At 48.5% G+C, this 26,951-nt stretch overlaps 1 protein-coding gene across 4 annotated transcripts in view; it reads right to left on the bottom strand.

Annotated features, from left to right (window-relative positions):
- The window catches only part of MLXIP (MLX interacting protein), a 59,882-nt gene that overhangs the window by 9,671 nt on the left and 23,260 nt on the right, over positions 1 to 26,951 (bottom strand). For 2 of the 4 annotated variants that reach the window (XR_004277848.1, XM_032309132.1), the window contains exons 2-11: positions 7,146 to 7,252; positions 6,327 to 6,412; positions 4,868 to 4,957; positions 4,445 to 4,486; positions 3,938 to 4,109; positions 3,192 to 3,281; positions 2,514 to 2,605; positions 913 to 1,564; positions 370 to 491; positions 95 to 248 (exon numbers count right to left, since the gene is read on the bottom strand). Coding sequence is in view for 3 of the 4 variants with exons in the window: in XM_032309132.1 (XP_032165023.1) it covers positions 95 to 248; positions 370 to 491; positions 913 to 1,564; positions 2,514 to 2,605; positions 3,192 to 3,281; positions 3,938 to 4,109; positions 4,445 to 4,486; positions 4,868 to 4,957; positions 6,327 to 6,412; positions 7,146 to 7,252 (1,607 nt within the window). In the remaining variant the exon portion in view is untranslated. Of the gene's footprint in view, positions 1 to 94; positions 249 to 369; positions 492 to 912; positions 1,565 to 2,513; positions 2,606 to 3,191; positions 3,282 to 3,937; positions 4,110 to 4,444; positions 4,487 to 4,867; positions 4,958 to 6,326; positions 6,413 to 7,145; positions 7,253 to 12,527; positions 12,998 to 23,690; positions 23,747 to 26,951 lie in introns of those variants that run through there. The other 2 variants (XM_032309134.1, XM_032309133.1) reach the window with 2 other exon arrangements.

Below are 26,951 nucleotides of genomic sequence, written 5' to 3'. Positions count from 1 at the left end.
TGGGGAACCCCATGGGCGGTCTCCCTGACCCAGGTGCGGGCGTGCTCATTTCATTCACGAAGTCCCAACCGTTCAGACCGGAGCGCACACTCACTGGAACCCGTGGCCGGGACCTGCTCGCCCTTCACCAGGGCGTCTTGTACTGAGCTTGGAGAGAAGAGCCGAGAGACAGGCGCCGGCTGGCTGCTCGTGGTGTGGCCAAGGTCTGTCACCAGGATGCCACTGTGGAACTCTGTGACTCCAGGAGCCTGAGGTGACACAGGAGAGGGAGGTCACCTCCAACCACAGTCATGTCAGGTAAGAACCACCCAAAAGCAGGGCCATGTTGAGGTGATAAGGATAGGAAGGGTCTGCCTAGGGCCTCCTCACCCGGGCAATAGCAGCAGGCGTGAGGACCACATTGGACTGGGACACGGTAGAAGCCAACATCCCTTCTCTCTTCAGAGGGCCTGATGTCATAATCACCGCTTGTGGTTGTCCTGAAAAGGCAGCTGCCAGAACAAGAAGTGACAGTGAGGCCCGGAGTCGTGGGGGTCTGCTGAGCCCAGGCCTGTGGGGCCCCCAGGAGCAACACAGACCCCTCCCCTGCTGCTCAGACGTCACCTCTCTCACCACAGGCCACAGAGAGACAAAACCACTGGTTTTGTATCTGACATCTGTTTTGCAACTTCTCCTCCAAGAGGACAGATTACAGGCCCAGGAAAGAGACCACCTGGACGGTGCTTTTTCAAACTGGGTTGAGACTAACTTGGAAAGAACACCACAGAGTAGACAACAGACGAGATCACACACGTGGTAGACTGGAACACGTTCGTTTCACAGGTGTGTGTGTGTCACAAGTTTGCAAGCCCTGGAGACAAGGACGCAGCCCCGGGAGGGGATCAGACGTTGGCTTCCTTCCGCCTGACTCACCTGGGGCGAGGCAAGCGTTCTTCAGTACCACGAACACAGACTCTGCTTTGGGAGCAGGCACTATTTTGGGGGGCTGCTTGGGCCTTCCCCCAGTCAGAGAGACAGGTTTGGGGTGCACAAATGTTAAACAGGGTTGGGGAGGCCCAGCGGTTGGAGGCCGGGTGACCGGAGGAAGCGCCAGGCCACAGGGGGACACTGAGGGCGTGGGATGGTGGGTTGTGATGACAAGGCCCTGACTCTGGCTGAAGGTGGTGGCAGATGCATCATGCGTGAGGGTGGCAGAGGCCGTGTGTGTGATGACGGAGGGCGACTTGCTGGCGCCCGCAAACTTCGGCTGCAGGAAGGTAGGTGGAGCCGAGCGGCTCAAGGCAGGGGCAGGGGGCGGGGCTAAAGGCAGGGCAGGAGAAGCAGGCGCCGGGGCAGGGCTGGGAGATAGCAAGGGCATGGTGAACACGGGCAGGAAAGGCTGAGGGACATTCAGTGGCGGTGCAGGGGGACCGAAGTCTGTGGGCTGGATAAAGGGGTCTCCAGGCCGGGGAGCTCGTTCACAGCCCTCCCCATCCGCGGCATCCAGGGCGGTGGCTGTAGGAGGTGCTATGAGGCCATCAGGGAGGCTCACGGCGGGGAGAGCTGTGGTTGACAGGACGCTCTCCTAGGAAAGGAGGACAAACGCTGGATCACACAAGTCGTTGTCACTTCCTGGTACAACACACCACAAAGTCCAACAACGGATGCTGGGCACCTGAGCAGAACCTTCCGACAGAGGGAAAGGGCGATGGCTCCTGTTCCCATTTCTGCCAGTCTGGGGGGGAACGGGAGCTGTGTCTCTCCAGGCGTCCACAGGGGTCTTGTTTCCATTAAGGACTAAATGATAATGCGGAGCTCAGACAAAGTGTCTGTCTGCGCACAGTTGGCTCTAGGCCTGGGAATATCTTGTTTCTAGAGTCCAGCAGGGGTCCCCCCAAAGTCCCGGCCATCTTCTGTTACAGAGCACAGGCAGCCTGGAGCACAGCTGCTCATGGGGTTCCCTCAGGACAGTTTCACGTATCAACTTCTAGAGGTCACCTCTTCCTAAAAGGGAAACGCTGTAAGGAATCAATTGTCAAGATCTCAGTCTCTATAGAAGAAATTCTTCCCAGAGCCAGATGGAAGAAGATGGGGCCAGGTTTCTGTGTCTAACCGGATAAGGGTACCAGCCTGAGAGCCCCTGCAGGCAAAGAGCCGTGCCTCAATGGGCTCTGCAGCCCCAGCGGCTGATAACCAGCCTGTGTTAATTGTTAAGTAGAAAGTAAAAGAGGAACCTCTTTTCACGGAGCTTCTGTTTATTAGCAATCCATGTTTTCCTTTGATAATTCTTTCTTAACTGGTTAAACAGAGCTCACTGCACACCAGTTATGTGGAGCCTCAGGCAGGAGCCAATGTTTACAGATAGCTCCTACCTTTCGGAGATCTATGGCTGCTTTCAAGGAGGGCTAGAGTAACTTTTTCACACATCGTGTGTGTTTGTTCAGCACTAGAGCTAGCGAGCGGTAGCACTCTGCTTATGGCTGCGCAGTTACTCATTAGCCTCGCCCTGGCCACCTCGCCCCAGCTCCCTCTACCTGAGCAGGTGGACTGTTGGGATCTGGTGCAGGTGCTGAGACAGGAGCAGGCAGCATGGAACCAAAAATGGAGCGGCTGGAAGAGAAGAGGTCTGAAAGACAACATCAGGTGCTTTTAAGCTCTATGTGCCCATCATATCCTTGAATTAAGATCCAAATAAATCGGGCACTGAACCCTATCTTACCCAGAGGAATGCCATGGCCAGAGGGCATTCCCCCGCTGAGGTAACTCTGCAGAAAGAGGCCCTCTGATTGGACCTGCTCATGCTGGCAACTAGTGTGGGGTCTGAAATACTCCCAGGCCGGGTGTTTGGCAGCTCTTATGAACCCAGTTCTAACTGCAGGACACTGCTGGGAGGCGGCTGTGTTGCCAGCGCCCTCTGCTGCCTCTAGAGGGAACTGCTTACAGTCCTGGGCAAACCTGAGAATCTGAGTCCGCAGGAGAATGGTGATTCTTTTTAAGAGAGAACCCTGCTGCAGAAAAGCTTCCCAGACCTTGCAACTCCTACTAATATAAATATAAATATAAATATAAATATATATATTTCTGAAAAATTCTAAGTCTTCCCTCTTGCTCATTCTAACAGTTCCCTCTGTGAAAAGGAAACACCAGTGTGCTTTATCCTGGGCAAAGGGAGATCCAGGTGGCCATGCTCTCTTCCTGCCCCATGTCCTTACCCTGGAAGGGTTCGAAAGTGTCCATGAAATCCAGGTTGGGCTGCAGGGGAATCAGCCCCGGCTGGATCATGTCTGCATTTCCCAGATGTGCTGTAAGAATCAGAAAGGAGACAAAGGAATCATTCTGCCTTCTCAGACAATGTTGTGAAAACACATAAAAGGCCTGACTGGATCCTCCTGGCCCTGTTCAGATTCTTCCAAGGAGATGTGCAGGCAGATGGCAGGAATTTCTACCTTCTTGTGGGTTTGTGGCTATTCTCCACCCTCAGATGGCAGGAAAGAAAGAAAGAAAGAGAATTTCTGTAAGAAAGATAAAGTGTCAGGGAACAGATACTGCTGGGATGCAGAGATCCCCAGTTCTAACTGGTAGGCTGTGGGCTCTTCCCTGAGGGGTTAACTGGATGCCTGACTTCGACCAGGCAAAAGGTCGTGCCCAGGAATGCTTCTGATTTTCTTCCCCCTCAGTCAAAGGCCCTGTCAGTTGGCCTAAGCACAAAACCTCTGCTGAGGGGACAGTGTCAGAAATGTGAAATTGATTCAGACCAAATCCCAGGCTTCTTGCAGGGGTACCATCGACCTGACAGCTGCCCAGGAAGGCCTATTTGCAGTCTTCACCCACTCAGTGCATGTGGCCCTCAGATGCCAGCAAAGTTGGCCAATCCTACCCTGGGGGGCCAGGTTCCGGAAGCGATGCCAGAGAAGGAAGCCAGCTGTGTGTTCAGGGTCAGGATCTAGAGATGGCTTACCTATTTCCCGGGGGTTGGGCCACGCCACCGGTTGGTGTGAGGAAAGTGTTGAGAAGAGGGTGTCGCTGAATTCCGACATGAGCATGTCTGTGTCCAGCAGTGGGTCCTCCTCCATGGGGACTGGGGTCTTCCATCCATCCCCACGTTTGTGCCAGTAAAGCATGTCATCATCCTACCGCCAACAGGGACAGGGGGAGGGAGGAAAAATCAGAGGGACACTAGTGAACTCAGAATTCCCAATCACATCATGTTACCCTATCGGAGAGAGCTGCAAGGGCTGCTGTAAAACATGAGGGGAGCATGCAGAGCAGGAAGAAGTGGCCTGTCTCCTTAGCCTGCATGCCTTCCGTGCGAGAAGGGAGGTGGCCCCTCCTGGAGCTGCAGGGACAGTCTTTGTCCCCACAACCTCCTACTGCAGGGCTTCACTGTGGGGCCACCCACATCATTCCCGTTTCTTGTCAAAGGAAGGCTCTTGTGAGGGTCCTCATGGCCCCTAAGCTCACTCACCTGGGCCAGGCTGGAAAGGTCCTCATCCTTGTGCTGCTGTAGCTGTGGAGAAAAGGGGAGACAAGGTGGTCACCAGGGTCCTGGGAGGGGATGAGGCCCTCAGCCTCTCCTCAAGGAAGCATCTAGGGCTCATCTCCCTGAGAGGCACATGAGAGATCCTGCTCTCTGCCATTTCCAGGCCCCTGCTGGGCACAGAAGAGATTCTCAACCAGTGTTTGTGGGGTAACTAACAGCCAGAGAAACTGAGACCACAGATAACTTGGCCAAAGCAGGCCCATCACTTGGGCTGGGCTAGAATGCTGGGTTCCCCAGGGCCAGTGACGGAGTCACAGCCTTGGGGGCCAGTGTCAGAACATAGACTTAGATTCTCTCTCCCCTATGGGGCTTCCTGAACATGCTGTTCTGGGAGTCTAAGCCAGATACCCTTTTCTTGAAGTAGGTTCTCCACTTGTGATACTCCCGGATCACTATCTCAATGCGGCTTTTCCAGTACTTCCCTTCTGTGGTGATGGCCTGTGAAGAGATGTGGGTCGGAATCAAAAGAGGGCAATCTAGGTTGATTGGCAGAACCTGACTTGAAAATAAAGGCTGGCAGTCAGCTCTGGGCAATCCAACTCAGAGAACCCTCCCACATGCACATAATTGCATTCACAAAGTGTGTCCCACCCCAAAGACGGGCTTTTATTTCATGACCTCAGATAATGAAGTGCGGCTTCGGGAGTACGGCTCCTAAGCGTCTGGACTGGCGCGTGGGTCAGAGAGTGCTTGGGCCGGGAAGAGGGAAAGGGCGCTCCACCCAGGCACTGAAAAAGCCCTACAAAGAGCCACGGGTCGCACTACCTGCCCTTATCCAGGAGACTCTGCCACATTTTCAAAGGGTGAAAACAAATGGCGAATCACAGAAGTTTTAGATGGAAAGTGGCTTCTAAGAGCAGCTACTTCAAACTTTCCATCACGCAGGGGAGCCCCTTCCACGATATGCCTGAAGAGCTCGGGTGTCAAAGAAGCTACGACCTCCTCAGAGAGCCGGCCTCACTTTCAGGCTCCTTTTTGTTTATGGCTGGAGTATATTAAAGCAAGTCCCACACATCATAAGGCCCATATAATTTCACCTAACAATACTTCATTATGTGTCCGACAGTAAAGAATCTTCACAGTGAACAATACAATATCATCACCAGACCCAACAAAATGATATTCCTTAATATTGTCCAATACCAGATCACATCCCACCACCAAAAGGGTCTTTCACTGGGTCTTTTACTTTCTAATGGTTCCCCCTTTTATCCTAACAGTAAGACAGGCCAGGATAACATTAAAACAACACAGGAGGGTATAAAGGATATCTGCCTCACTCTAATCACCCTCCCCAGAAGCAGCACCCAATAAAGGATTTCGGTGTATCCTTCTAGACTTTTCCTACACACACAATCACGCAGATACACGCTTTTTAAAAAAATTAACATAAAGTTACTAAAATACTGTTGTACAACTTTTTTTTTTCATTTACTATTTCTTCAGCATCTTTCCATCTCCACATAGAAAGATCTTGAGGTCATTCTTTAACTGTTAAAGATAACTGACTTGTAAGGAGCCCAGATCTCTCCCCTGACTTCCAGGGAAAGGCCAGTGTTAAGGGACTGTGGAGAGTAAGTCCCAGCGGGAGAACCCCTGAGTGCTCTGGGTCAGCCCAGCCTGAGAAGAGGGGAGCCTCTGTGGGCTGTCACAACATCAACATGGTTGCGGGGCGGCGCCGCCAGACCTTCTCCCCACACCACCCCGACTGCTGCAGAATCCAACCCCTGCTCCGGGCCCTGGGAGAGTCGCTTCCTCCTGATGAGGGCAGATCCTTTCCAGCTACTGATGGCCACGAGCCAAGTACCTCTGGCCTGCGATGCTCATCTACTTCAACAGAGCCATCTAGTGGAGTGACAAAGTGGCACACGGGATTCTTGCGCTTCTCCAAATCTAGGCAGAAAAAGGATGAGGCAGCATCACTATGACCAAGAACCCTGAAGGAGCCCTTGCCTCCTCTATCCACATCCCCCTTAGAGTGGGACCCTCCAAAGTGTTCTTTCCTTCTCCTTCTCTTGAAAATGAGATTTCAGAGTATAAAGGAAAAGAATCTGTCAGTAACTCATGGGTAAGAACCCAAGGGTTCAGTACCCATGGGTCAGTAACCCAAGCATGCCCCAACCCAAAGATCATTGGATCTACTGGCATGAAGCCAGGTGGAGAATAAACATGGCCTGGGTCTGTATCTTCTTCGACTTGCTGCAAACAGGAACTATTCCCTGACTCTTCAAATGTCACCTCTACTACAACATCCTTGACTCCCCTGGAGAGAACTAAGCCCTCCCGCCTCTGCCTTTACAACCTGGACCCAAGCGTCTAACCTAATAGTGAGCACATTATGCTGTGAGCACTGGGCTAACACATCTGTCTCCTGCAGATTATGGGCAGCTACACGACACAGACCACATGACGGGCCCCCTGGGCCTGACACCTGAGAAGTATCTAGTTCATTAGGATTTGGCTTGGTTTTCCAATTGCTGCAGACTCCCCAAGAGAGGCTTCCCTTTGAGGCATCGTGTTTGAAAAGTGGGCTCTGGGCACCACTGTGAACCTGGAGGTCCCACCCACCGCAAGGCCTCGGGGGCCGCCGCAGGCCCCTCCTGCCAAAAGCCCGGGTAGCACTCACATTGCATATACCACGCCCGCCAGATGGCATTATTGAGGCGGATCTTGTCTCTCCACTGGAGCTTCAGGCCCTTGAAATTCTTCCATTTGGGGGATACCAGCTTCCCACTGAAAGGTAAGACAAAGAAGGGAAACTTAGTGGTTCCTCTGAAAATGAAATGAAATGGAGAAGTGCCACCCACTCACTCCAGGCCTCAACATTCTGGATTAATCCATCATAAGAGACAGGCCAGGCTTGACAGAAGATACCAGTCACTTTGGGATTTCTTCAGTGATCAGCAGTAGGGAAAGGGGAGGTGGGAGTGGGGGTGGTGACGGTGTCAGTGCACAGAGGGGAAAGGACTGGCCACGCATTGGTAGGTGCTGGAATGGGACGATGGCACACGGGCTCACTGTCTTAGTCTGCCGATGTTCACCTGTCTTTTAAATTTTCCATAATTAAAAGCTAGAAAATCTTTTGATTTTTCAATGTATCAGATCTTCATGTTGTACACCTTACCTCAGCTTATGCAATGTTGTAGGTCAATTACAACCCAATAAAGCAGGGGTGGGAGGAAGACAGAAAGAAACCCGCCAGCAAGTAAGTAAAAGCCAAGCTCCTTTACCCTGGTCCACCTCCTCTGTCACCAGTCCCCAAAAGGCATTTACAATGCAGGCACACAAACCATCCCATTGGCCTTTGAGCCTGTGGGACCCTCTCCTGCCTCCAGTCCTGTGCACCCATGGTCCTCACTCCTCACGGGCCTCCTTTTGCCTCCTCCTCCAACAGCATCTCTTCCGTGCTGGCACTGGCCTCCTCCAGGCTGCTGATGGACTCCTTCAGGGTTCCCGGAGGACCACTCAAATTCAAAGGTGGCACTCAGCCGCCCCCCACAGGGCAGTACCCACACCCACAGCTGCATGTAGTGCCCGGCAGCTCACCGAGGGGAGGACCTGTTAGGTGTCATCCCCCAAGTGCCTAGCACAGACCCCGGCACATAGCAGGATCTGGGAATAATTCTTCTCTGGATGAGCTATGGAGCCCTTGAACCCCAGCCACCCGCAGGCGAGTCACTCCCCAGTGGCAGGGGCTTCTTAGACAGTCTAGTTTGCCACGTGCTGTGTCAGAAGCCACCTTTGGGCAGGGCAGCTGACACTGGGCTCCTTTTTCCAGAAGGCTTGAGATGGACAAGGCAAGATCTTCAGTCTGTACCCTAGTGGGTTCTGGTGGTTCCACCTGGCTGTGAGCCACAGCCCTGCCTCTTCTGCAAACCCACTCAGAAAGACCTCGCGAGGAACAGCAACTGGTCTCCAAAGACAGCCCCCAAGCCATAAGGCCTGTATGAACCCGAGAACTAGGCTTAAAAGCAAAGCCCCTGGCTGGGCACCTAGCAAAGACCTCGTGCCTCTTGAACCTATCCCAGCGAGCCAGGGTTTGGCTCACACGGGGCAGAAGGCTGGGAGTCCCAGAGAGAAAACGCCTTGGGATGTCCTCACAGAGTCTGAGGGACAGACCGAGCAACAGTCTCAGCTCAAAGGGCTGGACATTTCCAACCCGTCAGACACCTTCTTTGCCACTTCTGCTCAGTCCGAAGGTACTCCTAAGCCACCTCCAAGTGGTCTGTTCGCTCTCAGCCTCAGCAGCCAGTGGCTAGGCCTCAAGCCTCTGCTGCATCGCGTGTGCACCAGGCAGCTTTGCGGTCAGGTAACTTGTCTGACACCCAGTTCCTGGGTAAACTCAGGATAATGCCATTTCCTCCTGAGCGTTTTGATAAGGATCGTGTACATATACATATACACTTAGACACATATAACTGGCAAACCCTACCGCAAAATACATTATACATAGCCATCTCAACTATTTGGACTTAAGTTACTACTGAAAGGCCTGAGTTTTAACATCATCTGACTTGAAAAGTTCTTTGTGTTTGCCTCCATTGTCATGTGGCTCTTTCTCCTCCAGGGGAGGAAAAAAGTGACACCCACAGGCCCACCCTTGATACTAGTGAACAAAGACCAGGACAGAGGGCAGCCTTGTCTCAGAGCTTGGAAGGCAGAGACCCTCACTCATGCATTCGACAAAGGACAAGCGCTACAAATGGAAGAAAGGAACAGATGGGGCACGTGAGGCCCCGCCCCTGTGCTGAGGGTCCACAAAGAAGAGCAGAGGTCTGTGGGAGCACAGAGTTGCATAACCAACCCAGCCTGAATAGTCAGGGGAGGCTTTCTGGAGGAGGTGACATTTCAGCTACCACCTAGAAGATAAGGAGACAGGCTTAACCTCAGCCAGGGAGTGGCCCCTGCTGCTCTTCTGCAAGCCTGTGGTGGCCCTGGGGTGAGCAACCACACACCCAGTCTAGAGCTCCTGTGGTGGTGGGGGCTGTGGGGGGTGCGGTGCACGTGTGGGACACTTGACACCGGGCTGGAGAGCAGAGCACACGGCAGAGTAGATTAGGTTCCACAACTTGGCAAAACCAACCCTCTCTCCCCTCTTCTGTAAGACCTTCCAGCAACTTGGTATCTAGCTAGGCAGGTGGTTCCCAGAAACAAAACAAAACGGAAAACTGTGTCTCTGTTTTTTAATTTCCTTAAAGAGAGAAAAGACACTTTTTCCTAACTGACAGCTTTCTCATGCTGAAGCCAGGATTCAAAGGTCACTCTCTCTGTGGAATCCTTCCAGGGTGTTTGCTGCTACACAGATGACTGCGGACGACAGAAGCAGAAGGGACGCCATGCGAATGAGGAGTCCAGGGAAGAGAAAAATCTTTGGTGTCCCGCAGTGCTCTGTAAGAACCAACCATTGTGCTTAACTACAGACCAACTCTCACCCCTGCTTGTTAAGAAAAAGTGGCTAACGTGCACACAAGACCATCTCCTCAGAGACGTCAGATCACGCCGGCAGCTTCGATTTCGTAAACTGAAGAGGGGAAGATACAAAGGGAGCTCCAACTCTGCGAGCTAGAAACCAAACTGGACAGGGGGCAGTGTGGGGTTCTCCTGTTCTTCCTCCTTGCCTGCTCAAATGGTTCACTTTTCCTTGATGTTTACATCAAATTTGGCCAAACCTCAGCACAAATACGTAGGAATCCAGAACGTCCAACTGCTGTCCGACTGTCGTCCCAGGTTTCTGTAATATCTCAACAGTCAACAGGTGGTGCTCAACCAGCACGAAGAAGTGAGTCCAAAACCCAAACCTAAGCTGCCCACAGAACTAGAGACAGTGAAAGAGCAGTGTCTAGGATGTTTTTTTATGGTGACTGACCACCCCTGGCCCATAGAAATTTCAAGACAAGGTCTGAAAAAAGCAGCACAAACAGTTCTATATATCGAAGTACTACAGAGTAAAAAGGACTCCATAGACACATTTTTAGGAAAATGGGGGGTAAATTTCTTTAAGTCTCCTCACCGATGGGCCTCTCAGAGCCTTTGGTCCGCTGATGTCATCATCAATCTTCAAGGAGGGAAGAGGAGACATTCCTTATGCAGATATCCACAGACCAAACCTGGACTGGGACCCTTATCATGGGGGGGCACCCAAAGTCTAGTTTCCCAGGGAACACACTGGGGATGGGTTGCTCTACACACTTGTAAAAGGGACTCGTAGCTCCTTTGGCAGCCCTCTCCAGAGCAGTGGCCCCAGAAAGCATTTGCAGTCAGATTTCTGCTCCCCCAACCCTGCCCCAGCTTCACTCATCCTCCAGAAATGGCTGATGGAGTCCTTCTTGGTCTAACTCAAGAGTATGCTACTTTCCTTCCTTTTGGAGGGGAGGGGGCAGATAGGGAGGGGGAGAGAGAATCTTAAGCAGGTGCCCAGCACGGAGCCCAATACTAGGGCTTGATCTCATAATCCTGAGATCACGACATGAGCCAAAATCAAGCCAGATGCTCAACTGACTGAGCGACCCAGATGCCCCACCACATTCCTTCTTTAAAGAGTAACCAGAAACACATGACAAAAAATGTTTAAGACCACTGGCTTCGCCTCAATAAACAAAGCCCTCTTCCGGCCTCACCTCCCCAAACTGCCCTCCTACATACCCCATGGGCTTCCCTGTCAGAATAATGACCCTGGATTCTCCCCAGACTACAGGAAGGCCAAGGTCTAGGGCTGACTCATCCCAGCACAATGCCTGGCACATGGGAGGCGCTTCTAAATATGGAGCTACTAAGTGACTGTTAACCTTCTCCATAATGAAAAATCTTCCCGCTGCCCGGTCATGGACACTCTCCTGGAAGATAGGCTCACCGCCTGAAACAGGTAATTCAGAGTACAACAAAGGTCTCTCAGAACTGTTGGTGGTGGTGGTGGGGGGTGCCTGGAGGGGCCCAGTTGATTGAGTAGGTGACTCTTGGTTCTGGCTCAGGGTCATGGATGGAGCCCGGCATGGGGCTGGCTCCGTGCTCAGTAGGGAGTTTGCTTGAGATCCTCTCTCTCCCCCTCTGCCCCTCCCCCTCAAATACATAAATAAATCTTAAAAAAAAAAAAAAAAAAAGACTGTTGTTGGATGGACTAGCAAACTGAATTCTTCAGAGGTCTGGCAAGAGACTGCTTTGGAATGGAAATTAAAGTGCAAGCTTTACACAAACAGGAGCTGAAATTAAGAACTGGGGGTAGGTGGACCCAAGAGGGGACTTCTGTCTTCTGTCCGTCCCAGGTAGGATTAGCTCCTAACTCCCAGTCGGACCATTCTCTCCAAAGAAAGCAGGCAGAGGGCTCTAGGATCTGTCGCCACAGGTCCCAGAAGAGTGGGGGGCCCCATTCATTTGTTCACTGAACCATCCTTGCTTGTTATGGGGCAATATTTCTTCCCCATTCCTCAAAATGCTTCCTGGACACCCAATAGCAAGTTATCCCTAGCCCTGCCTCTCCTTTATTCCCACCCAGCCTAGCAGCGTGGGTTATGTCAGCAGGGAGTGTAGGAGGAGGAACCAGAGTGGGTGGTCCAGGCCCGTCCCTGCCTCTCCTCTTGGGAGCAAGCTGCCATTTGTCCTGCTCTGCTCCTGCAGAGCCTGGGGTGGGGGATGGGGCCTGTCCTAGTCCAGGACTGCCGGAGACGCCTGGAAAGGCAGTCTGCGGTTCACTTGTAAGCCATACCCTCAGCCTGATCAATAATAAAGGTAACATTCTGGGGCGCCTGGGTGGCTGAGTGGCTTAAGCCGCTGCCTTCGGCTCAGGTCATGATCTCAGGGTCCTGGGATCAAGCCTCGCATTGGGCTCTCTGCTCAGCAGGGAGCCTGCTTCCCCCTCTTTCTCTGCCTGCTTCTCTGCCTACTTGTGATCCTTCTCTCTGTCAAATAAATAAATAAATAAATCTTTAAAAAAAAAAACAATAAAGGTAACATTCTGGCTACCATTTATTGACTCTTTTTTATTGTGATCAAGTATATATAACATAAAACTTACCATTTGAACCATTTTAAAGCAGATGATTCAGTGGCTTTAAGCAATCTGCAATGCTATGTGCCCATCGGGGCTACCTAGGTTCACAACAGTTTTCATCATCCCAAAAGGAAGCCTGTACCCATGGAGCAGTCACTCCCCATCTCCTCCTCCCCATGCCCTGGCAGCCACTAATCTACTTTGTCTCTCTGGTTTGTTTCTTCTGGACACTTCATATAAACAGAATGATTAAATATGTGGTTTGCATGTGGCTTTTTTCACTAGGCACACTAGTTTCAAGGGCCATCCACGTTGTAACAAGGGCTGGTCCTTCGCTGCTTTCCACGGCGGAATTCCATCCCGCTGGAGGGACAGACCACGCGTGCTTATCCTTGCACTCGCAGATGGGCATTTGTCGTTTTACCTTTTGGCTGTTACGAATAGTGCTGCTGAGGACCAACTGCTCTGTTTCAGTTCCCAAACCGTGCAGCACTCTGGCAGGGAAAAGAGGGCTGATCAGTAAGCTGGCCCTGGGGACACAATGATGGGCAAAACCAACTTTGTTGGGGGGGCAAGCAGACGACTGTCTGTCAACATCCTCAATGCACATCCCTTTGACTCACAATCCCACTGTTAGGAACTGATTCACGTGCACACGTGCACAAGGACACACATGGAGGGGTGCCTGGGTGGCTCAGTGGGTTAAGCCTCTGCCTTTGGCTCTGGTCATGGTCTCAGGGTCCAGGGATCGAGCCCTGAGTCGGGCTCTCTGCTAGGCAGGAAGCCTGCTTCCCCCCCACCTCTGCCTGCCTCTCTGCCTACTTCTGATCTCTGTCTGTCAAATAAATAAATAAATAAATAAATAAATAAATAAATAAATGAGGACACATATGGAAAGACATCAAACAGAAGCACTGATATGGCAGCCAAAGCTGGAAATGACTTACACACTCCTCAGAGGGAACTGGTTTGAAAACTGTGTCGTACCCACAGAGAGGGATACCATGGGACAACTGCACAACAGCACACATTTTATGCGCTGAGACGCAGGTAGAGCCACAAGCTATACGAAGCGAGGAGGACACTGAGGGGCAAGACGGACGGCGTGGCTACTGTAGGTATTTGTAACAGGGAGCTACGCACACAAGACACACGGGCTGGGCCGAGAGGGAGAAGAGACAGCTTGTCAGCCAATCTCAGAAAGATGCAGGAGAAACAGGGAACAGGGAAACAGTGATTTCTCTTTAGAGAGCTAAATTGGAGAATGAAGGGGTTCAGTTGGAGACTTAGTTTTCGCTGTTAACTGTTTCATACTGCTGAAATACAATACAGGTTATTATTATTATTATTATTATTATTACTTTTTTCAAAATAAGTAAGGCAAAAAGACCAGGTACAGTTCAAGACCTTATAAGAGAGCTTCGGGTTAATTGGGGAAGGCAATTAATCACATGAACAGATATAAAATTCATGTGCAAGTCAATTTTGTGAACTAGACCCAAATATGAGGATAATGCTTATTAAGTGGTTTCTTTAATGAGTGAGTAGATTAATAATGCTCAGACTGGCCTCTCTTCCAGGATTCTCTTTTTCTTCAAAAGAGCGGTCTCTGTTGGCTTTCCTGGATCTGGGCCTGGTTCCACAGGCAGCTAGGAGCCAAAACTAACAGGCTCCAGACGGACAAAGGTTCATTGAGGAGCCAAGACGTGGGGAGCAGGCACAGCGAGAGGCACGGCAGGAGGAGGGCAGTGTGTTAACGGAATCGCCAGAGCTGTGGGCCTCCGCCCTGGGCCTCCTGCCCGAGCAGAGCCTCCTCCCAGAGGAAACTCGTGAGGCTGTCAGGCCCTGCTCCCACGCCTAAACATGGGTCCTCCCTCCTGCCCCCCGCAACTCATCCTCCTCGGGGGTTGCTTGGTGTCTATTTTACTTTCTTATATTCAAAGAAAGTCCTGTTGGAGAAGCAGATTCTGAGGGCAATGACAGCAAGGCAGGAACATACCTTCCTGAGGTCCTTGTCCCCAGGTCTGTCCTACTGACAAGGTGAGCGAGTGTGTGTTGTGTGCATGTGTGTACATATGCTGATGTATGTGGTGTGTGGGTGTGTGATTTATATGGGGGTGTGTGTGTGTGTACAGGTGTGTGGTCTGCATGTGTGACTATGTGTGTGAGAAAGCACACTTGTGTACATGTGTGTGCTAGTGTCTAGGTGTGCATTCGCCCTCATGTGTGAGCATATTTGTGAGGGCCTGTCTGTTTTGTGTAAAAGACAGGGAGTAATCATTTCTTTTTTTTAAAAAGATTTTATTTATTTGACAAAGAGTACAAGCAGGGGGAGCAGCAGGCAGAGGGAGAAGCAGACTCCCCGCTGAACAGGGAGCCCGATATGGGGCTCAATCCCAAGACCCTGGGATCATGACCTTAGCCCAAGGCAGACGCTTAATCGACTGAGCCACCCAGGCACCCAAGGAGGAATCATTTCTATAACCTTCAAAAATTAAAGCAACTTGAAGGAGTTGACACCAGGCAAAATCAGAGAAGCTGCAGTGGTGATCTCTCATTCACCCTGCGAATGCTGGTGACGTGTGTCCTTGCTGGAAGCAATCCCTCCTGCGTCCTGGCCTTCCATAAGGGGACAGACACCGCCAAGCTTGTACCACTTCTAAGACAACAGGGAAAGGAGAAGAGTTTCCATTTCCGAACAAGGGACATGAGCTGTCCGAGCCCCAGCTTCTATATAAAATGGTGTCAATGTCCACCTCACTGGAAGAATTACAGGACAGAGGGAGCACCAGCCAATGCTGGGGCACGCAGCTGAACAGCAGTCAGTTCTGGGGCATGTTGCTGAGTTTTAAAGCCCGGAGTTTCCAAATTCTAGCCATAACTGGACTTTCAGGCAGGAGCAGGGATGCTGGGCAGGGAACCATTTAAAGCCAGATTCATCTGTTTATTTGTCAGGGTGTTCAGACTCCTTTGGACCGGGAATGGGACCAGACTTAAAACAAAAAAAAATGCTATGACACTTCAGGTTGCATCATTTGTTAATAAATTTTAATACTTAAAAAAAAATCTGTGCATTAGCCATATGTCTCTCTTGCAGTATTGAGCTGTCTGTGCCCTTTGCCTTTTAAAAAACTTTTTTTTTTTTTAAAGATTTTACTTATTTATTTGACAGACAAGTAGGCAGAGACGCGGACAGTCGAGAGGGAAGCAGGCTCCCTGCTGAGCAGAGAGCCTGATGTGGGGCTCAATCCCAGGACCCTGAGATCATGACCTGAGCCGAAGGCAGAGGCTTATTAACCCATTGAGCCAGCCAGGCGCCCCCTAAAAAACTTTCTGTTTTGAAATAATTATAGACTCACGGAAAGTTGCAAAAATAGCACAAGGATTCCCCAGTCCTTCTCCAGGGCAGCATCCTCCACAGCTGTACGCACAGTCTTGCCACTGGGACGCCCACCCTGCATCTGACTGATAACTAGACTACAAATCCTCAGTTTTCACTATCCATCAAAACGCACGCTGTTTTTCTCTTGCTATTTCATGTTAGTAATGCCATAATATTAATTTGTGATGTTTCTACAAATGTTTCCCTTAAGTTTTGGAGTTTTACTTCTGGATATAACATATCTTCGAATTAAGTAGATTTTACATGTGTGCAGTCATGTCTACTGGTCTTCCTTTATCATTTCTTTTATTGCTTTGCTGCCCGCCCGTCTACCCCATGAGACTGTTTCCATTAATCTCCCTTTTAACTTTTTAGTCTTATTGATTCTAAATTATACACCCACACTGAAAGAAAACTCAAATGACACAAAATAGTACAATAAAGCAAAGCTCTCTGTAATTCCACTACCTAGAAATAACCGTTATCTGAATTTTGGTGACAATATTGTGTAGTGAAGAAATGAAATAACCTTATCCAAAGAGAGTCTGGCCTTTGCCCTTGGCTCCTGGGAGGTGACCTCTTTGCCCCTGGAATGTCCTGCCTGACTGGAGTATCTTTGTTTGCCTGGGGGCTTTGGTCTCAGGAGACTCTAACAATCTGATTCACTATAGGGGTTTTGGACCACACAGTATCAGTTGCAATCTCCAGAGGAACTGATAACTAAAGATATTAGCCAGATCTCCAGGAGGCGCTGGGGACCAGAAGGTGGCCACACAGGCAGTATGTGATCAAGCCCCATAAAAACCTCGAACACCAAAGACTCAGGTGGGCTTTCCTGACTGGCAAGGCTCCACGTGCGTTGTCATACAGTGTGGTGGGAAGAAGGTAATGCCAGCAGAAGGATGGCACTGAATGCCTCTTCAACTCTGCCTTATGCACCCCTTCCCTTGGCTGATTCAATTAAAGGCTTTTTCCTGTAATAAACCCATAATGAAGACTTTAAGTTTTCAGTGAGTTCCCTGAGTCCTTCTAGAGAATTGTTCAACATGAGGATGCTTTCGGAAATTCCTCTAATTTACAAGCTGGTGTTACAAGTGAGGACAGTCTTGTGGACTATTATCCCTAACTTTGTAGTTGGTCCTTAAATCCTTATAATATACATATATTTGTGTATATATATATACTTACACATATGAATAAACAAAATATTTAAATATGTTGGATCATTAATTCTATTTTATAACCCATTTTCATTTATGTTACAGGTATCTTATTATGCCAATAAATATAGTTTTATATAATTTTTATTGGCTGTATATATTTATCACAATCTACTTAACTTTTTCTTCATAAATAGACATTCATTTACACTAACGGACACATGTTGTTTCTGTTTTTTACTATTATAAACAATGCTGTGATGAACATCCTGCTACTTACATTTTTGTGCAATTACATGACTGTTTCTGTGAGATAAATACCTAGAAACTCAAAAGCTGAGTTGGAGGGTATATATATATTTATAATTTTATTACAAAGAATCAAAGCTTATACTAATTTACAGATCCAACAGCAATGATTAGTGCCTATTTCCCCAAACCAGTACTTACATTAGTTATTATTAATGTTTGTGAAGCCAACAAGCAAAAAAATCAGTTGATTTTTTGGTTCCCACTTATTATCTTTTTATGCTTATTAGCCATTGGAACTTGTATGTTAGTTATCCACCTATCTTTTCCTTGTTTTGTGTTGCGTGAGAGCTCTTAATGTGCTAGGAATGTCTGCAACACATACGACAGAGTTATTGGGCATATCTTTGATGGTCTAACTCGGCCTTGACCATTTATGGTGTGCCTTGCTTTGGTTTTTGCTCTACTCTACTTTTTGTATGTATCGTGGGCTTTTGTTGTTATTTTTAGTAGGAACTTCTCATTAATGTAGTCAAAAATTTTAAAGTCTTTTCTTTAATGTTTTTACTTTTTTGTCCGTACTTTATATAGGCTTTTCCTATGCCCAAACTGTGAAAAGTGTTCTAGTTTTCACAGCTCCAGTGCTCTCACAGCTCCACAGTTTATAGTCAAGTCTTAGGTCCACTGGAATTTATTTTGCTGTAATATGTGTTAAGGAGATCCTGCTTTAGTCAATGGTTCCTACTTATTTATTAAATAATCCAACTTTCCCCTGCTGGGATTAAAATACCATCTTTATCCTACACTATGTTCTCATATATGTATTTGGGACTATTCCTGAACATCCTATTTCTTTTGGTGTTTTGTGCATGTGTTTTTAATGGTTATACTTTTTACATTTAACTCTAATTCATCTAGGGGAAAAAAATCAATTTACTTCTTTATACAGCTCACCCTAATTAGCTATCTGATTGTCTCACCTTGCTCAACTATTTTATGAAACTTCCATTAACATATATTAAATTATAATATACACTAGGGTCTGTTCTGGGGCCTTGTGTCACTGATGATTCATGTCTAATCCTATGCTAGCATAACACTGATTTAATAATCAGTGTTAATACATTTGTAATATACTTTACTATCTAGTTTAGGTTGGTCCCCATCATTTTTTTAAAATGTTAGAATCCTTGCCTTTTTTTTTTAAGACTTTATTTATTTATTTATTTATTTATTTATTTATTTATTTATTTGTCAGGGAGAGAGAGAGAGAGTGAGCACAGGTAGACAGAGTGGCAGGCAGAGGGAGAAGCGGGCTCCCTGCTGAGCAAGGAGCCCGATGCGGGACTCGATCCCAGGACGCTGGGATCATGACCTGAGTCGAAGGCAGCCGCTTAATGACTGAGCCACCCAGGCATCCCAGAATCCTTGCCTATTTACTCTTCCATGTTCCAACTTTACAATCACTTTGTCAAATCTCAAAAGACAACTATTCTGGTATTTTGATTAGAGTGGTACTTAATAAATAAATTAATGTGGGCAGGGCTGACCATTCCATCCGGGTCATCTCCATCCTAGATCAGTGTACGTTTCGTTACTTATTCAAGGCACTTACCTTACTTAAAATATCAGAGGAATTTGAAGCTGTCAAGTATTTTATAATTTACTTCATCTACATCTTTCACATTTCTAATCATATACTTCTTTTTAAAAAAAAGATTTTATTTATTTTTGGGGAGAGAGACAGAGCACAGCAGGGTGGGAAGGGCAGAGGGAAAGGGAGAAGCAGGCTCCCCACTGAGCAGGGAGCCCTGGGATCATCACCCGAGCCAAAGGCAGTTTACCTGACTGAGCCACCTGGCACCCCTAATCATATATTTCTATTACTGGTTTAAAATAATGTAAGAAGAAAATTTAGAAAGCTAAACCAGCAAAATTAGTTACACACCCAAACACACACTCTGTCTACATTTTACTGTATTCAACTTAGCATACTCTGGCCCCGCAATTAGCTAGCTAGTATGGTAACCGCCACCCTCACCCTGATCAAAGCCACCAAGCCACAGACACTCTGACGCAAGTCAGAAGCTTCTACCATATCAGTACTAGGAGTAACTACCCTCAAAGAATTCAGCCATTTCCTAGCACTTTTTTTTTAAAGATTGATCGACTGATTGATTTGACAGAGAGAGAGAGAGAGAGAGAGAACGCACACAGGCAAGGGAAGAAGCAGAGGGAGAGGGAGAAGCAGACTTCCAACTGAGCAGGGAGCCTGTCGGGGCTCGATCAGAGGACCCTGAGTTCATGACCTGAGCTGAAGGCAGATGCTTCATTGACTGAGCCACCCAGGCAGCCCTTCCTTAGCACTTTTATCCACCTACGCAAAAAGGTAATTAGTAGGTTCAAATATTCACCACAGTTAAGATTTTTATGTAAAAGATGAAAACTCCACCCTGTTACAGACATCTGGCCTAAAGGGAAAGTAAATTAACAAAGGCCTCCAGCCAGAGGACACACCTGAGGTCAGGACTCTAGTAACTATCCACCAGAGAGGTAATAGAAATAGATCAGTAGGGCGCCTGGGTGGCTCAGTGGGTTAAGGCCTCTGCCTTCGGCTCTGGTCGTGGTCCCGGGATCCTGGGATTGAGCCGGGTCTTGGGCTCTCTGCTTGTTCGGGGGCCTGCTTCCTCCTCTCTCTCCTCTCTCTGGCTGCCTCTCAGCCTGCTTGTGATCTCTGTCAAGTAAACAAATAAAATCTTTAAAAAAAAAAAAAAAAAAAAGAGGGGCGCCTGGGTGGCTCAGTGTGTTAAGCCGCTGCCTTCGGCTCAGGTCCTGGGATCAGGGTCCTGGGATCAAGTCCCACATCCGGCTCTCTGCTCAGCAGGGAGCCTGCTTCCCTTCTTCTCTCTCTGCCTGACTCTCTGCCTACCTGCGATCTCTCTGTCAAATAAATAATAAATAAAATCTTTAAAAAAAAAAAAAAAGAAAGAAAGAAATAGATCAGCAGATGTTTCTGAGTTCCTATGAAGTCTTCCTACGAAGACTGGCAAGAAACAAATTTGTTATTATTATCATTACCAGTCGTTTTCAAGGCACTGCCAGCTACCTAACCCACTTAAAAGGCAGAGATATCTGAAGCTGTCTGATGCATTTCAAAGGATAAGGTAACACTCTTCAGGTAGCCAAGACCTATAAATAGGCTTTTAAAACACTGGCTCCTTTTCTAAAAGTCAGCTTTGACAATTAAAGAAAACCACTGCAATCTGTTCTCCACTGAATTTGAAACCCAAACCTTGACTTTGACAGGAACAAGGGTCGCAGTGACAGTATAGGTACCATTGACCAAATCCCCCCTTTTCTGGGGGCAGGAGCTAGAGCTAGCAGGTTAATTCTATGTAGCACCTACTCTAATGCCCATGTAAAATGGTGCTTAACAAAAGAAATGAGTTGATGATGAGAAGGAGAATGTTTTCAGGTTGCATGTGGGCTAGAGAGCCTGAACACTGTAGCCAGATTAATTTGGCAGGGATACCACTTTCTTCCTGACACTATCCTGATTTACTTATTTAACACTGTTCTAGCTGCGAACGATACAGCAGCAAACAATACAACATTCCTCGTCCACAGAGCTTATATTCACAGGGAAAGACAGACAACCAGGTATGTGCTATGTTGGGAGCCCTTGTGGTGTGGAACAAGAGCACGGTGGAGGGAGCGGAGGTGCTGTTTCTACAGGGTGAGGTGTGAAAGCAGAAGGCGGATCCTGTGGGCACTGATGGATCCCGGCTTCTGCCTCAACAAGCCAACAGAACCGCTTTTGCCAAGGATGCCAATGGCCTCTACACTATCAAATCAGTCACTGTCAGACCTCACCCGAGTTTCCTCCAACATCTGCCCCTACCCCATCCCCAAGGCCTCACCCACTGTCCAGCCTACTCCTATGCCAGGCTGCTCTCCCCTTCACCAGCTTTTCCTCCCCCTTCCCACAGTCGAGGGGCTTGGCCTGAACCCTCCACACCCCACACTCTCTCCCTCGCCTCCCCTCTACCCGCATGCCAGGATGACCTCAACAACTCTCTCACACCTCTCCCCTGCTGCAGCTCCTGCAGGGGTTCTCACAGCTTAAAAGGTAGAACAGAGGAGTGCCTGGGTGGCTCAGTGGGTTAAGCCTCAGGTCATGATCTCAGGGTCCTGGGATCGAGCCCTCCATCGGGCTCCCTGCATTAGGAGGAGCCTGCTTCCTCCTCTATCTTGGCTGCTTCTCTACGTACTTGTGATCTCTCTTGTGTCAAATAAATAAATAAATAAATAAATAAAAATAAATTTGGTTTTTTAAAGGTATAACAGAGTCCCTACTCAGGAAGGTAGAGCCCCCCCCTAGCTGCACACACCTGGTGTAAACAAGCACTTCACTCACCCGGCTAACTCCATCATCTTGCAGATCCTAGCCTCCCGAAGGATCCCTCTTGGACCACTCTCAGTGTAAATTACTAGCTAAGCCCTCTTCCAACAGGCTGTACCCGCCGCAATCTGCCATTACCTACTCATGTATATGCTGACTGTATCTACAACAGACTGCGATTTCCATGAGGAAGGAGCTGTGTCTATCCCATTCACCGACATCTGACTTGTCCCAGCACAGCGCCAGCCACCATATAACAGGCTCTCGAGTATATGCTGAGTGACCTCCAGAGTGAAAACACCAGTGTGCTCCTACTGCCCACAGAGCCCCCCTGCAGACTAGAGCAGCTGCTGGCCTTGCCCCATTGGTCCTGCACTCTGCACTCCTCTGGGCTCTGTAAGGGACCCCAATTGCAAGGAGTCTTCTGTTTCGGTCTCCATTCTCTCTCCTTGCTGGGAATGCCAGGTATTCGCGCAGATGCGTTATTATCCATTTGTTCTTGGTTTGTGGGTCCCCCCCCTTCCCCCCTCACTTACAGCTGTATAGATGAACAATTATAGCCTTTTCTAGATCTGCTTCATTTTAAAGACCTCACCTAGGGCACCTGGGTGGCTCAGTGGGTTAAAGCCTCTGCCTTCAGCTCTGGCCATGATCCCAGAGTCCTGGGATCAAGGCCCACATCGGGCTTTCTGCTTAGCAAGGAGCCTGCTTCCCTTCCTTTCTCCCTGCCTGCCTCTCTGCCTACTTGTGATCTCTGTCAAATAAATAAATAAAATCTTAAAAAAAAAAAAAAAGACCTCACCTAGATGAAAAGAAACAGTATGTCACCAACTGAACAAAACTAAATCAGGAGTGGGGACCCAGCAAGGCTGTCAGTTCTGATGCTAAGCAGCATGTGATTTTCAGTGGGATACCATCTCCATCCAATTCAGTTCTCCTGGCCTCAGTTTCCCTTTCTGTGATGAAAGAAAACTTAATCAGCTTATCCCAACTTCCTGTCAGTTCTCCAGTCTGGAACTGTACCCCTCCTCAGAAAGGGAGATGCTGCCCCTGGGGCGCATAGAGAGGTACCCAGAGTAGTGATCTACGGGGGAAACAACAGCTACTGTTAAGCAAAAGAAAGAACAGAAGGATCTGTAACACCCACCACAACCACACCCCTCTGCCCTAACTCGGAGGAGGCTTTTACAAAGCATGAATGTGGGGGCGGAGGGACGGGTGGCTAGGTGATGGGGATTAAAGAGTGTGCTTGTGATGAGCCCTGGGTGCTGTACGAAGTGCAGCATCACCGTCCTGTACACCTGAAACTAGTACCACACTGAATGTTAAATGGAATTTAAACAAAAACTTAAAACAAAAACCCCAAAACAAAACAAAATAAAAAGCACAGACAAACACCACAAGAAACCATAAGCGTTGGCGAGGATGTGGAGTAAAAGGAACCCGGTGCACAGCTGGCGTCGATGCAAACTGGTGCAGCCGTGGTGCAGGACAGTGTGGACGTGCTTCAGAGAGCTGAAAACAGAACCAGCCTCTGATCCAGCAGGCACACCGCTGGGTACTTAGCCAAAGATAATACAAGAACACTAATTCAAAAAGATACATTCCCCTGTATGTTTACAGCAGCAATATTTATAGCAGCCAAGACACAGAAGCAGCCCAGGTGCCAGCGGCTAGATGACTGCAGAAAGACGTGGAATATATACACAATGGACTATTATTCAGCCCCGAGAAAGAATGAAATCTTGCCATGTGCAACGACAGGACTGGAGCCGGAGAGGAGAATGCTAAGTGAAGTAAGCCGGTCAGAAAGACAAATACGTACAATTTCACTCTGTGGAATTTAAGAAACAAAACAAGCAAGCAAAGGGAAATGAGAGAGAGAGATAAAACCAAGAAACAGACTCTTAACCGTAGAGAACAAACTGACGGTCACGAGCGGGGAGGGCATGGGCAAATAGGGGACCAAGGTGACAGGGAATGAGGGAGGGCACCTGTCCCGATGAGCACCAGGCGATGTACGGAGGTGCCGAATCACTGTGTCATACACCTGAAAGTAACACAACACTCTGTTAACTATACCGGAAGTAAAATAAAAACTTAATTAAAAAAATAAAAACCACAAACAAAAGAACTTTGTATGGCCCTCCTCATGTAACAGAAATTCCCAAAATGAAATGTTTTACCTTTGCCTGCTAAAGACAATCTCCCTTCCATCTGCTACTGAGAATCAGCTGTCACCCTAAATCTCTCTTTCTCCTAATTCCCCTCTCATGCATGCATTTTAATCAACTTGTCAGGCACCCAAGTAAGAAGTTTGGGGTGGGCTGGAGAGCTGGGGCTCACTCACTAAAGGCAAACGAGATAATCTCAGGCTGGTGTCTATTTCAGAAACAATGTAAATCTGCGCCACCCCGAAGGCACCACCCAGCCCTCCTGCTGACCGTCCCCTGAGACATGTGTAAATATTTTGTCTTTACTGGCACTCAAAATACCTACATTTTTGTCTTCATGATATTTTCACGCCGGTCATTCTGTCAAAAGCAACAATTTGCTATTCATGAAATCAAACTGGAAAACAGTGATAGAAGATGAGGTGTTGGTTCATTAGCAAATCCCAGTTTTAACCTCAGACCTTTATACATATGAACCCTGCTGCACCAGTATTTCCCATCTTAACTGCCGCTGCAAATGCTTAAGAAGAGGAGTGTGTCTTTATAGCTCCACGGGAGGAGAAACACACCTTAGTTACTACAGTGCTATAAAAACCAAGGTCAGGGTAATTTCTCTCTCTCTCGTTTACTCCTGCTTCAGGCCTCCTGGGAAAACACACAAAAACAAAATGCACATATCTAAGGCACAAATTATTAAACAAACTACCCAGCAGGAAAAAAGTCAAAAGAAAAAGTGATGGACATGTGTCTTCTTAAAACCAAAGTCCTTAAAATGCTGATATTTTTCTCCCTCCATATTCACAAATGAAACCGACAAATGAGGTGGGCAGGAGGAGCTTGTGGTATGCAAGACTGAACCAAACGGCAAGGAGACGCCGTTTTCTCTCCCTGCAGGTCTAGGAACTTGTGTGCATTTGGGAGGAGGAGAAGAAGGAAAAGAGTACGGAGAGAAGCTCCTAGAACGAAACGTGAAGCCAACCATTTAAACTAATTTTTATGTGTAAAATTTCAGAATCTTCTTATCATTGTTAAGAGACCAATCCACTTCCCTGATATAAGGAAGAGAGTAACACCTGATTCTTAAGTCAAAATCCCAGATTTTACTAAGGAAATCTGATCCTGTCCACTGGGCCACGGTGATGGATCATAAAAATCCATCTACCAAGAGACTCTGAGGCCAGGCCACTGTGTGGCTCCCACTACGGGCTGACTCTCAGAACAAGAGCAGCCCTTCTTTCATTACCACCTGTTACCTGCCGGCCACGGGAGTGGAGAGACACTGTGTCCCCACCTTCCTGCCCACTGTGCAGCCTTGGGTAAGCATCTGGCCTTCCTGAACTTCACTTTCTTGGTGGGGGGGTGGGTAGGGAACCAACCTACTTTACAGAACTCTGGTAAGAATTAAATGAAGTAAGGTGTTTAGATGGACCTAAGGTGTTTAGATGGTTCCAGAGTCTGGAACACAACAGGCTGCCAATACAACGCAACAGGTTTCTGAGCTCAGCTGACACTCCCCACGAAGTTCAGAGCTGCTCTGACTGTGCTGTGATAAAGCAGTTGAAGGCTTCCCGGCCACAGCAGCCAAGCCTCCCAGCAGATGGACTCAGGGGACAAAGAGAGAGCAGGACTGTTAGGGTGGGTGTTGAGCAAAGGTCTTGAGAGCGGGAGGGAGCTGCCATTTAGAGATTAGATACGCGGCTCTTCAATGAAACACCATCAAATTCCACCAGCGCCTGCACGCAGACACAGCTGTCTTCTTTATTAGCACTGAGTACTGGTTCACTCTCCAACACAAAGGAGTCTACATAGTAGCAAGATCTAATAGCCCTTCAACAAGAACTGCAGTTGGGGCCCTCCACAGCCTCCCAATACTGGCACACACACACACACCCCAGCAGCTCCCTCAGCAAGGAAGTACCCCCTGGGGGCTGATGCCTCGCCTTCAACATCCGCTCTGGGGCATACTTCATAGCAGTATCCCCTACCAGACCGTACTCAGGCTAGAGAGCGGAATGCTGTTCTGAGCGCTGCAGGAGAAAGCAGGCAGCCTGTGGTCTGTCTACTTGGTGGTGTAGCTTAATGCTAAGCCTGTTTCAGCTCCAAGTCCACAATTCTATAGGCCTACAAGAATGAAGAGTAAGAAACGTACTGAGTGAGAAACAACTACCCTAGAATGCAGAGAAGCCAGCTTTAAGGCTGTTGGCACAATTAAAGAGAGGATGGCCAAGGAGTGTTAATTCCTCAATTATTTATAAGGTACAGATAAATGTGTCTTTTGATCAAAAAGAGCCTGCGAGGGACGCCTGGGTGGCTCAGTTGGTTAAGCCACTGCCTTCGGCTCAGTTCATGATCCTAGGGTCCTAGGATTGATAACCGCATTCGGCTCCCTGCTTGGCAGGGAGCATGCTTCTCTCTCCGCCTCTGCAGGCCACTCTGCCTGCTTGTGCTCGCTCGCTCTCTCTCTCTCTCTGACAAATAAATAAATAAATAAAATCTTAAAGGGTTGGGGGGAAGCCTGAGATTCCCTCTGTTTCCATGCCCAGGAAGCAGACGCATCCAGCCCGTGCAGCAGAGGTCATCTGCAGGCCAGGAAAGGAAACATCCCAGCAACATGTACCAAGAACCTGTGATGTGACAGGCTCTGTACTGAGAACTGGGTGACAGTAACATCAGGACGTCACAAGCTAATGGGAAAGACAGCTTTGAGGGAACTAGGGCACATGTGCAATGTATGGAAACACACACACAAGAGCATTCAACGTCGTCGGCGGGTCCAGAACGCCTTTCTCAGGTAGGATGCCTGAGCTGAGGCCCCCAAGGAAGGGCAGGAATGAACCAGGGAAAGAGGATGTAGAGAAAAGGGTTGCAAGCAGAAGGAATAAAGAGCTCTTTCTCAAAATATTAGCAGTCTGGCTTCTGGTCCCCTCTCCCATGCTTCGCTTTGATGAGCAAAGAAGTGAAGGTAAGAACATATTATCTGGAGCCCTCAGGATCCAAGTCTCCCCCTTGCCAGTGAGATGGGGTTGGGCACAGCAGTGACATCCTGGGATAAAGGAGAAAGGGGTAGAGAGGAAGTTAGTC

Source organism: Mustela erminea, chromosome 13 (genome assembly GCF_009829155.1).
Source record: "Mustela erminea isolate mMusErm1 chromosome 13, mMusErm1.Pri, whole genome shotgun sequence".
Lineage (NCBI taxonomy): Eukaryota > Metazoa > Chordata > Mammalia > Carnivora > Mustelidae > Mustela > Mustela erminea.
The sequence above is the reverse complement of the archived record's forward strand: the minus strand, read 5'-3'. Positions and strand labels throughout refer to the sequence as shown.